Source organism: Capra hircus, chromosome 28 (assembly GCF_001704415.2).
Source record: "Capra hircus breed San Clemente chromosome 28, ASM170441v1, whole genome shotgun sequence".
NCBI lineage: Eukaryota > Metazoa > Chordata > Mammalia > Artiodactyla > Bovidae > Capra > Capra hircus.
The window spans coordinates 17,773,294-17,785,861 of NC_030835.1; the positions used below are offsets into that span (position 1 = coordinate 17,773,294).

The 12,568-nt window shown below is 53.8% G+C and overlaps 1 protein-coding gene across 1 annotated transcript in view; it reads right to left on the reverse strand.

Moving 5' to 3' along the window:
• The window catches only part of CDH23 (cadherin related 23), a 431,691-nt gene that overhangs the window by 114,866 nt on the left and 304,257 nt on the right, over positions 1 to 12,568 (reverse strand). Inside the window, exons 19-22 of the mRNA XM_018042178.1 lie at positions 11,083 to 11,199; positions 7,269 to 7,381; positions 5,916 to 6,023; positions 88 to 277 (exon numbers count right to left, since the gene is read on the reverse strand). Coding sequence (XP_017897667.1) covers positions 88 to 277; positions 5,916 to 6,023; positions 7,269 to 7,381; positions 11,083 to 11,199 — 528 coding nt within the window. The remainder of the gene's footprint in view (positions 1 to 87; positions 278 to 5,915; positions 6,024 to 7,268; positions 7,382 to 11,082; positions 11,200 to 12,568) is intronic.

Here is a 12,568-nt window from a genome sequence, read left to right on the forward strand (position 1 = left end):
CCCAGGACAGCCAGAGGACATGCACTGGGGGAGGTCCCCAGGTCACTGAGGGTCAGGGGCCACAGCCCAGGCGTGAGGGGAACGTACAGTCCGTGACAGAGACGACGATTTTGCGCATCAGCTCCGCCTCGTGGGGGTCGGGATTCTCCCGGTCCAGCATGACGTGGGTGGTGCGGATCTTGCCTGTGCTGCTGTTGAGGCTGTAGAACTTGTTGGGTGGCTGGATACTATACACCAGGGTGCCGTTCTCCCCCACGTCTGGGTCCACAGCCACCACCTGCCGGGGGGGAACTGGCCCTTCAACTGAGCCCAGCCCAGGAAGGTTTCTCTGTGGCCTGGGCTGCCTGACCCGGTTGTCTGAGCTCCCATGCTGGGCACCCCACTGCCTGGGCACAGGAGGCATTCTGGCTCAGACTCAGGCACTGGGTCTCCGTCTTGGCTTCAGCAGGGGGTGTCTCTAGGGATTGGGAGGCAGGAGGTTCAGAAGATGAACCACAGTAAGTTGGGGCCAGTCATGTGGCTGTAAGTTGGGGTGGGTCTGGGGGAGGGAGAGGGGTGAGTTTCCCTGGAGCAGGGGATGCCATATCCGAGAAGTGAGAGGTCTTAGGACAGGGGCCCCAGACACTGTGGCCCCTTTAACCTTCCAGCCCCACTGCGGTATCCCACTTGTAAGCCCCACTCCATGAAGGGATCAGCCTCAATGCTGGCCTAAGCCAGGGCAACAAACCCTGTAGCCCACTCTCCCCCAGGTCCCTGCACCCACCAATCTCTGCTCACAGGGAACTCCTCTGCCATCTACCTCAGAGGGGCCTGGGCCAGACTCAGGATCACACAGCACCGGGCGTGGAGCCGACCCAGCTGCCACCCTGGAGGCCTCCTAGGGCCCCAGGCCAGCAGTGGCACCCACCCGTCAGCTCACCCCGACCCTGTGCTGTGGGGGCCACAGCAGCGCCCAGGACGGACAAAATCAGTGGGGTGTGACTGCAGTCCCAGGGGCTGCCTCAGGACGCTGTCATTCTGAACTCCAGGACACTTGGGGATGACAGCCTGGCCTTGTCAGCTCCTTCATCTTACTTGATGTGGGGCCTTTTGTGCTTTGGCAGCAGAATCTGTCCCTCCTCTGGCTTAAACCCCAGACGGAGGCATCTCAGGGGCCATTAGACCAGAACAGACAGATGGATTGTCCTGCCGAGGGCGCCCGTCTGCCCCTAGGCCCCAGGGAGGCAGGGAGAGGGACCAGTGTTGGCTCTGACTCCAAACCATCCAGGCCTTTTTCCACTTCAGCGAGTGGGACATGGCGCTACTCCCACCCCACCTGCTCAGCCTATGTCCTCCCTTCCCAGCCTTGCTGTAACCAGGGGCCAGGGAGGTGGCCTCAGCCTTCCAGGCCTGAGGAGTCCTCACTGTGCTGTGGGCATGGGGCTAAGTGTCCCCAGGCTCTATAATGGGGGCCCAATCACCGCTGTATTGACAACAAGAGCTCTGCCCCTAGGCTCTCCTGTCAGCCCACTGATAGAGGAGGCCAGAAAGCCTTGTGCTTCTACAATGCTTCTCTGAAGGTAGAGGATGGAGACAGCTTTTATTCCCATTTTTCTGGGTGGGTAAACTGAGGCACAGAGTAGCTGAACCACCCTTTCTAGGACAGGCACACTAGCCTGTTGCTGAGTGTGCTGATACACCTCCTATCCCCAAGTGCTAGAGAAGGGGAATCTTGGGCAGCTGCTTCTAAAGGACCATGGTTGGGGGTGGGTCCTGACTTCTGGCCCTGTGGCCCCCTCCTGGGTGGCAGGATGGTGCAGGGGCACAGGAGAAGGCAGTGGACTGGGACCCCTCCCATGAGCTCCCTGCTGGGCCATTGTGTAGAATCTCACCACTTTCCCCTCATTTATTTCCCATTTCACGCCCGTCATTTTTCTCCTGGCCTGACGGGGAATAATTCTCTCCCTCTCCCCTCTCCTTTATTTTGCTGGAGGGCTTTGAAAGGCTCTAAATCAATGCCCATCAGCCAGGTCCTTGAAGGAGGCTGCAGGAGCGGGAGGGAGAGTTGGGCCAAAATCTTACTTGCAAACAGAGGACAGCCTCTCTGCAAGCTCATGCCCACGCAGGTGTAGTGCACATGGGCACAGAGACGCGCCTGGCCAGCTCCCAGCGCAAGGGAACACGACACACGCTCGTCTGCACACAGCTCTGAAGAAATAAACACTGGAATCACCCTGCACTTCAGGCTCTAGAAGCTGTGGCCAGGGCCCCCTCTAGAGGGGCCCTGGGGAAAGTCCCAGGCCACATGCCCTCATCTCCCTCTGACAAGGAAGACTTGAACCCACCTGTTGGAGGGGGGTGCTAGGTAGGATGGGGAAGAAAGTTGAACAAGTCCATCAACAGCTCTCATTCACAAATACTGAACCCTTATAATGTGCCAGGCACTGTGCCAGGTGCTGGGGCTCAACTGTGAATGAGACAGGTTTGACTCCAGCAGGGAGGCAGCTGACGGTGGCAATAGCTCTCATCTGCTGACCATTCACTGTGTGTCAGTGTCCTTTGTGTGTCTGGACTTATTAAATATGACCACAACCTTATCAAGTGGAGACTTTATCCCCATTTTCTACTTAGGAAGATTGGAGCACAGAGAGGTTAAGTAACTTGCCCAAGGTCACACAGCTGGTAAGTGGTATGGCTGGGGTTAGAGCCCAGACCTTTTGGTAGCAGAAAAGGCTTCTCACTTAATCACTGAGCTACACTGAGCTCTTAATAAGCAAACAACCTAAACACAGATTGTGGAGTCAGCTCTGAAAGAAATAGTGTAGAGAGGTGGCATTTTAAGCTGAGACAGAGGGAGGAGAATGAGCCAGCCATGGGAAGAGTCGGGATGTGGGGGAGGGGTGGAGTAGAGGAAGGAGAGGGCATCCTGTGGGGCTGGAAGAGCTTGTGCAGAGGCCCCAAGGCGGGAAAGAATTCAGCAGGTTCAGGAAACCGAAGGTCCTGCATGTGCTGGGGGTGTGTGGTGGGTGTGCAAAGGCGGGTGGGAGATGAGTCAGAAAGTGGGCTAGTTTCTTTTCCATTGAAATATCACCTCCTCCTGATGTCACCTCTGGGTGATCTGTTCTCTCCTTAAAGATCACTTTTCTCAAACCCCAGCCGCAGATCCTACCTCACTCAGGACCATTATGAGACTGTAGAAGTCCCCAGGGGGGCCCCTAGAAGGTATTACGATATACCCACCTATACACACATACACATATTTCACGGCTATAAAATTTGAAAGAATTTTTATGACTATTCCTTTTGAAATTATTTTGCTATAACAAGCTCAATTAATGTATGGGCTTCTTGATTTCTGACATGCTGACAAATCATCACATTAAAAATAATTCTCCAGAATTCTAGAAAATCCAGCCTACAACTTGTCCTTAAATGCAATGAAATTTTTATACACCTTAAATATTGTAATTTCTAAAGTTGTCACAACATGTGTGGCAGATGTTTAATATAACAAGCTTTAATTCTGTCTCTGTTCTTTTTGAAATTCTGAGTAACTTTTTTTTTTTTCCCCCAGGTCTCAAACACTACCACGAGTCACTGAAAAGCTGGAGTGCCTCAAATGCATGGCTGTGGACAGCCATGTCTACTCAGTACTGAGGGGTGGACTCACATGTCCTCCTCCCCAGAGTTAAAGTGGGGCAGACCTTGTGGACCAAGTAGGTCCAGTAAGGTAGGGCCCTGGCTTTTATACAGGGTGAGATGGGAACCAGGGGTGAGTTTCAGCCTCAGAGTGACACGCAGCTCCCTGAGGGCAGAGAGGAAACGCTGTACCCTGAACTCCTGAGCCTGCCAAGTCTGGCATACAGTAGGTGCTCACTGAAGGCTTGTGGGGGTTTCCTGGAGAGTGAGACAGCACAGGGCAGCAGACCCCTGGCCCACTGTCCATACCTGCCCATGGCACAGAAGATGCGAGGGAAGGCTGGAGACCCAGAGCAGGCTACGGGGGCTGATCTGGGAAACGCCTGAAGCCAAGAAAGCACACTCCCAGCCCAGCAGACCTACTCTCTGGGCAGCAGGCTGAATGCTGCCCCACACAGCCACTTTCTCCCCTCAGTTTCCTCTGGGAGGAATTTCCAGACATGTAAAGCAAAGGTAAGAGTTGCCTAGACAGGTGTTCAGAGGTGGGCACTCTGCCCCAGCGTTTTGGAGTCTGCCTGGGGTTATCCTGGTCTAGAGTCCATGAGGTGGCAGCAGAGAGTGCCCACTGGAACTGGGAGTGGTTGCCAAGTCTGGCTTTGAGCTGGAAGGATTCCCCAACTTGGGACTTTGAGAAAACAGATTCCAGATCCTGCTCCCTACTGGAATCCCTGGGAGGGGATCCCGCCCAGAGGTGAGAGTCATTTGTATCATTAACATGCAGAAAGGAAGACAGGACAGGTGTGATGGCCAACCCCTCTCCCTCTTTCCCTCTCTGTCCTTCCTTCCAGGTTGACATCTTCCTCCATCGAGACCTGGCAGACCTTGTCACTACTGCCTGTGGTTGAGGAGGGAAGGGGTGGGGAGGTTAGGCATCACCAGTCCGAGGCTGCCTGCCCTCAGAGTGGGGCAGCCTTCCTGAAGAACTGGATATGAAAGTTTATCATCCCTTCTTCCATCCTACCCGAGTTCTCCAGTTTTTCAGGACCTGGGCCACCTGTCAGGGCGCCTGAGCCAGCAGAGGGGCAGAGGTCAGGTAGTTTCAAAGTCAATCAGACCCTGGTTTGAGTCCTGACATGATCTCTTACTATCTCATCAGCTCTGTGATCTTGGGCAAGTCCCTCGAACACCAGGTCTCCATTCCCTCTATTGCACAGTGGAAGCAAGGAATCCATCTGCCATGATGTGGGATCCCCATGAAGATGAGATAATCCGTGAGATGTACCCAGCACAGCAGCTGGCATGTCCCAGGCATTCAATAAATGGGGACTTTCGTACTGGTTCAGTTGGTAAAGAATCCGCCTGCAATGCAGGAGACCCAGGTTCGATCCCTGGGTGAGGAAGATTCCCTGGAGAAGGAAATGGCAACCCACTCCACTGTTCTTGCCTGGAGAATCTCATGGACAGAGGAGCTTGGTGGGCTACAGTCCACAGGGTTGCAAAGAGTGACACGACTGAGCGACTGAGCGTCTGAGCATGTGACCCGTCAGGTTTGTCCGTCACAGGGGGCTGGTGTCTGTGGGGCTGGACACTGGGCAGGAGGCTCTCTGAATGAGGCCAAATGGGGTATGAGCATGAGGGGGAAAGAAAGCCTCATAAATGTGAATCCCAGCACATAGAGAGTGGAATGCTTGACCCCGGCTTTGCTCAGCTTCCCCAGGACACTGCTTTCCTTTCTGGACGCCCTGAGGTTTTTTGGTTGTGTCTCTCACTCCCTATCCTGAGCCATATCCCCACACGCAGCACACCTAGAAGCCTGTGCAAACCTGCAACATCTCATGCCAGAAAGTTCCCGGGTGAGCTCTGAGGCCCCTGCTGGGGCAGCCCTTGGCTTGCTGATCCAGACTGAACGCTGCAGTGCACAAGTGAGGAAGAAGGAAGGAGATGGGGGAAGGGCTGAAGCTTGCGCAATCTGACGGGGGGTTACTGAGGGGGTGGCCAGAGTCCTGGGGTCCCAGGGTAAGGGTGGCCCCGACCTGAACCAGCCCTGGCCCCTCTGGCACTGCCCTTGGGCTGCCAGTGCTCCTTTTGACAAAGTCTGGAGCCTGCTGTCTCCAAGCACTGCGTGAGGGCTTCCCCCAACCCTGGCTATCTTTCACCATGCAAGAGAACATCCGGAACTCTGCTCCGAGAGCTGACTCGGAAACAGCTCCACACTGGCTGGCCCACAGGGCTCACGTGGGAGACGCAGACACTCCTTGAATAGCCACCTGGAAGCTCTGCTCCCCCCAACCACTTACCGTGGTCACGTCAGAGTCTGGAGGGGTCATCTCCACCAGGTTGATGTAGTAGGGAGCGTCCTTCCAGGTGGGGTGGTTGTCATTGATGTCCAGGAGGGTGATGTTCACCTGTGAAGCCACAAGGGGCACTGTGGGATGCACCGAGCTGAGCTGTGCAAGGACATTGCCCATGCTGGGGACTCACTCAGATGCCTATGGGCACCTTGGCACTAATTCCACCAGCTCCACCCACTTTGGGGGCCTCAGGAGAGATCTTGGGCTTTCAAGAACAGGAGGGGGCCTAGACCTTTCGTGGAGCTTAGGTGCTGTCCCATTAGGAGACAAAGGAATGGATGAAATGACCTCTGAAAAGGTCCCTGCGACCGGGGACGCATTCTGTCCACCCCGAGTCTTGGCTGAAGGTGACTGACAGGGTGTGGGAGGTTTGCGGTGGGACACCTGATAGGATCCACAGAGCTTCCCCTTTTAGTTTCAGCTACGAGCCAAGCAATTTCTCTGCTCACCTGCCACCCAGGTAAATTATTTATAGAGTTCTAAAGTCCTATTAGCAGGGCCCTCTCATGACTGAATAGAGCACTGGGGATTTTTCTGCCAAGTGGCTGGCCAAGTGACAGCACCCCTAGCCCCTCTGGCTGGGTAAGAATGGGGGCAGCTGCTGTGGATGGGATGAGGGCTGAGGAGAGAGGGCTCCAGATGGATTGCAAGAGAGCAAACGAGGATAAGGAGGGGAGTGGCTGGAGTGACCTATCAGCTGCTCTTCCTGCCCCACAGCAAGAATGTCTCACCCTACCCTCCACTGCAGCAATTGCAGCAAAGAGCTCGGTCAGGACCCTCTAATGGCTCTCCTCTAGCTTCTACTCTGAGGCAGGAAGGCCTTGGGTGGGGCTCTGGGCTTCACGGGTCCTACCTGCTCATGGGAGGGAAACCGGGACATCACTTCTCAGCACGGCAAGGTAGGGGTGGGTGGTGACAGCCCCCAGGAACCCTCAGGGCCCTGCCTCCTGTTCTGAGCCGCTCTTCCTGGCAGTCCTTTCTCCTGTTTCTTGGCAGGTGCCAGGGCAGGGAGGGAGTTATGGGGCTCATGCCTTCTGCCCAGCTGGTCTTTGGGGGCAGGAGAGAGTATTTGCTCTTCCCAAGCACCCCCATGTCTTTCTTCCCCTAGCTGCAAAGGCCCCAGGGCTGACCTTGGCTGACAACGAAATGGTACCTGCCACCTTCCACGCCCACAAGGCCTCACACTGCTTCAGGACACAAGTGTCCAGGGGCCTAAGCGGAACAAGCTGAAGATGAGCTGGAGGTGGCAGCCTGTCTGGTAAGTGGGGAGCCAGGGGCAGGCGCTGGCTGAATGCTCACAGTGGCGATGCCGGTTTTCTGGTTGTGGCCCACGCCCCCGTCCACTGCCCGGACGATGAGGATGTACTCAGACTTGGTCTCACGGTCAAGCAGGGAGGTGGTGGTAATTTCACCTGCAATAAGAGAAGGGTGCATGAGAGATGGTTTGGGTGGGCCAGGGAGGGAATGGGGAAGGAGGGAGAGCGCACAGTGTGAGAGAGACGCTTGCAAGATCAAGTGACCTGTGTGAATAGGGGGTGGTGAGATGGTGCTCACAAGGCATAGCAGCCATGATTGGGAACCTGAATCTCAGAGCTGGGCAATATAACCCCAGGAGGAGGAGGCATTTTCAGATGTGGGAAATCGAGACAGATTATTGGACTAGGGGCTGGAAAACAAGGCAGGAGAGTCATTTGGACTCAAGCTCAGTCACAAAGTACCTCTCACTTAGGCTGCGGACATTACCTCACTGGCTTTATCACCTGGAACTAGTTACCTAAATCCCTTGTGCCTCAGTTTCTCCATCTGGTTAAAAAGGAATAATACTAGGGCCCATCTCATAGGGTTGATATGGGATTAATTTGGTTCTAAACTTAGAGAGGCATCTGGCACTATTTCTGCATTTGGTTACAGAAATATAAAAACAGGACTGAAACACAGCGAGCGCTTCATGCATGTTCCAACGCGTGGCTCGTTCTAGACAGCTCAACCTCTAGTGGGTTGAGATTTAATATTAATAGCTACAAAAGTTTCCTTAATTATCTTGTAACAATGCTTTGAATTTTTTGGTGTATAAATAAGTTATTCTATTAAATATAAACATTTAAAATAGACCATAATCTTTGTTGGGTCAGAAAGATCCCCTGGAGAAGGAAATGGCAACCCATGCCAGTATTCTTGCCTGGGAAATCCCATGGACAGAGGAGCCTGGCGGGCTACAGTCCATGGGGTCGCAAAAGAGTCGGACATGACTGAGTGATTAAACCACCACCACATAATCTTTGTCGATCTGTTTTTGGCTTTTCTCTGTGTTTTGGTGTAACTAAGATATGGAAGTCGTTTGGTAGTGGTGTTACCGTAAATGCTTGACAACTGGATCCCCAAAGGGGAAGAAGGGCATTTGCTGATTTCCCTAGTTATAAATATTCCCACCAGGGCCCATTTGAAGCTACCCACTCGGTAGGTAGCACTGAACTTGGAGTTGGGAAGAGATGTACATAACTGGTTCTCATGAGCAGGCATGAGGCAGCATAAGCCAGCTTCATACGGTCTGGCAACTGGCCATCTACCATCTCACAAGGGCCACTGCAAAGAGCCGGTGCTCTGAGGACAGTGAAGTCCAGCTGTGACTTCTGATGACTGTCGTTTCCAGGAGCTTAGCCTAGGAAAGTTAATTAATTTCTTTGAGCCTCAGTTTTTTCATCTAAAAGAGATTAGTATGCTTTCAAATCAGAGCTTCGTGAGGATTAAATAACTATAGGTGAAGTTTCCAACATTCAGAAAATGCTCATTTTCTTCCAAGGGACTGTGAGGGTCCTCCAAGGGCAAGGACTGTGTGCTATCCCCATTGATTGAGCTGTGTGACCTGGGGCAGGTTACTTAATTTCTCTGTGCTTGGTTTATTCTACCATAATATAAGGGAGCTGGGCCAGGGGTCCCTAGGACTCTTCCACTCTCATATTTCCCCTTCCTGCCATGATAAGGAAGCTGGGGTTGGGGGCCAGGGCACTAAGGTGCTAAGGCCAGGAACAAAAGCCTGGCAGTCGTTTGCCTGCCAAGCCACACTCCGTGCTGGGGTGGTGTCAATTAATTGGCAGGGCGAGGAAGAAATTAATCTCTAAAAAGTTTTAAACATGAACTTGTCGGCATGATAGATGGCTCCTCCTGTCTGGGAAATTAGATCCAATTAAGGCCACCTTTGTGGAGTGGGCCTGGCTAATTTGACCAAGGCGCTCAGAGGAAAACGCTTACACCTTTGGAGCTGAAGGAGCCGTGTTAAGGCAGCAAGAAAATGTCCAAGTCATTATTAAAGGCCCCAGGGTAGAGATGGAGTCCCTGACTGGGGAGGCAGGGTAGGTGCTGAAAGGTCAGTGTGCCCGCCACTGTATCTGGGGGCGGCACAACAGCCTACATGGCTTTAAAGAACAGAGCGCTGAGAGTTTGGCATCTGGAGTTAGAAGTTCAGGCTCTGTGAATCCTGTGTCCAGTGATTTAATCTCTCCTCTGCCTCAAGTTCCTTGTAAGGAAAACGGGGATGACGTGAAGGTAAGACCTACCTCAGAGTGGTGGTGATGTCGGTCAGAGCGCTTAGAACAGTGCTGAGTGCCTGGCTAATATTCCTTAATGACAGTCCTCTGAGCTCCCCAGAAACACAGACTTCCTGAGGGTGGAGGCTCCTGAGTGGTCAGAGGGAGGCACCGGCTTTGTCAGAGGTGGAACAGGAGGCGCAGGCTGGCCCTGGATGTGTTAAGTCTTTGTACACCAGCCATCTGCTCCCCGAGCTTCGAGGAAAGTGGGGTGAAAGAGACTGAAGGCAGGCTTGGAGCACGGAGGCACAGATACCAGGAAGACTAGATGCCCTGCTGGGCCGCGCTGACCGCCCATGGCCAGGATGGCCAGGGTCCATCACAGGTTCCTGCTCCCTTCCCAGGCCAGAATGATGGCTGGAGCGGAGCTGCCAGGCCAGGGACTATGATGTTCCCCAGCCTTCCTTGCATTTGGCAGGGCCATTGCCTGGTTCTGGCCAATGGGATGTGAGCCCCAGTGATGTCTGTTACCTCCAGGTCTGACCCACAAACATCTCCTTGCACAACATCCCACATTCCCGTTTCCTTTCTGCAGTGACCCCGGAGCCACAGCCTGGAAGGAGTCTGGGTCCCCTAGACTCCATGTGGAAGACTGTCCACCAAGCACAGCACTGGATTGCTGCCTGAGTTACAAGTTCTATTGTGTTAAGCCACTGAGGTTTCAGGGTTGGCCTGTTCAGCATCTACAAGTGCCCTTAATACACAAAGGAGAACTTGGAAGTGGGGAGCCTTGCACGTCCGCTGAGCTGACTCGGAGCCCCGTGAGGGTGAGCCGTGTCTTATTCCATTCTCTTTCCCCAGCACCCAGCACAGCACCTGGTGGAAAGCAGGCCCCCACTGACAGCTGAGTGAAGGTATGAATGAATGTTCAGAGGCCTCTCCTTCCTTTCCAGCTTCTGACTTAGAAGTCTGGGGAATCTTGCTGCTTTTTTCTGCCCTGCTTCCCTCCCAACCTCAAGGAGGACAGAAAGCTGGAGGGAGGCATATGGAGAAATGAAGAAGAAAGGAGAGTTATATGGGCTGAGCAAGGAGCTGAGGATGGGGGCCCCAGGGTGAAAAGACCAAAGAAAATAATGCTAACAACCTAACTTAGTCAGCACTTACTGTTGCCAGGGACAACTCCAAGCTCTCTATAATGACCCTGTTTTCACACGACAGCCCTAGTATGTATATCCTCTGTAGGTGGGGAGACTGAGGCACATTTCATGTTAGCAAGAGGAGCCAGGACTGGAGAATGAGGTCAGCCACTGAGACACTTAGGCTTGAAGAAAGGTGTCCTTGAAGAGCAGTGGTTTAGCCAGATAATTGTGAAATGGAACATATTTAAACCATGACTCTCCACCACCAGAAAGACATTCTTTGGTGAATGAATTCACATTGTAATTTTTTTTAAGATCAGTAATCTCACTCAGATATTTTAGGGATAAGGCCAAGTGCTCCAAGCTGGTGTGCTCAGGAGACTGGCCCAGAGGACGGTCCCCAGGCTGGGTATGGAGCATCAGCTGAAGGTGCAGAGGGTCAGGGCTCACCTGAGCGGGCATTGATCCGGAACTGGGAAGAGCCCTCCAAGGAGTAGATGATGGACTCCTGGCCGTATTCCCGGGAGCGGTCCAGGTCTGTGGCATTCAGGAACAGCACCGTGGCTCCTTCCGGGAGACAAAAGGAGTGGGGTCTGCTCACCCTGGGCTCCCAGCCCCAGGCTCTGGGAGCAGGACAGGGCACAGGAAGTGGAGGAGACCTCAGAGGGCAGGAGGCCTGCCCAGGGGCCATCTGGGGATGAGAGTGGGCTCCACCACCTGCTCCTGTGGCCCAGACTCCTGGGCTGTGTGGGAACAAGGCTCCATGGGAGGGAGTGGAGCCTGGGAGGGGTCAGGCCCACCCCTTTCCTCCCCCAGCTCAGTCCTGGTCCAGCCCCAGAGCACACCATGCCCCACCCCATCCCTCCCTGATGCCACCGCAGTAAATGAGCTCAGAATGGCCAGCTTAGACTTTGACTCAAAAAGAAATGAAGCTCCATATTAAATTATTCTACATTTATTGTATTCAATTTTGGTCTGATTTTATCTTGCTCACAAGGAGAATTTGTAAAGGGTTTTTATTTTCTCTTTACTGTCCAGTTAAGGCCCTCACTTTCATCTCTGTGAAACCCTGGGTCAGGGGTTCAGCCTTTCCAGTGGCCTGTCCAGACTCTGAGGGCAGTCTTTCCTACAGCCATGCCCCCAGGGCTTCCGGCTCCCTCCTTCCAGCTCTGGCAGGGTGGTGAGAAGGGTCAGTGTGTGGCCTTTTAGAGTTACCATGCCCTGGCTGGAATCTGGTGGGACCTCGGGTAAATGCCTTACTTTGAGCCTTAGCTTCTTCCTCTGTAAAATGGGTATAACTATAAAGCCTGACTTGTGGGATGGCTGGTGAGGATCCTGCGGGATAAAACAGGTGAGACACAGGTCTGACCCATGTCAGACCATGGCATCTATCATGCCGGTGAATCAACAGTTCCTGGGGGGTGTGAGGGCCGGGCAGGGGGCTGTGGACAATCAGGTCTTTCTGGGTTTCTGGGTCCCTCTGGGGAGCCGTGGGGCCTCTGATCTGACTCCTAGTCCTGTCCTGACAGGAGGACAGGCACCTTTGCCCAGATACACTCCTTTATCCCAGCACACTCAATGTGGAAGAGGATAAAGTGCAGGATGAAGGCCTCTCCTTGTCAGAGTCTCTGGGGACAAAGGGGAGTGCGGGGGGCTGCTTCAACAGTGGTGTTCTCCAGGGGGTGCCTGAGACTGGCATGCGGCAGGGTGGGCTGGGCCCAGCTTGGGCCCTGTCCAGCAAATCATCAGACACCAGGTGGGTACCTTCAGAAGGTCTCTTCAGAAGGCCGGCAGTGCTAGGGAAGGTTACCTCTGGTTCCAGCTGCTCCCTGACTCCTCTGCTATCTCTGACTCAAGGTGTCCTAGACTCCTACACCTGTCCCTGCTCCAGCTGTCAGATTCCAGCTGTCTCCTGGCTCCTCCGGGTGACCCTGAC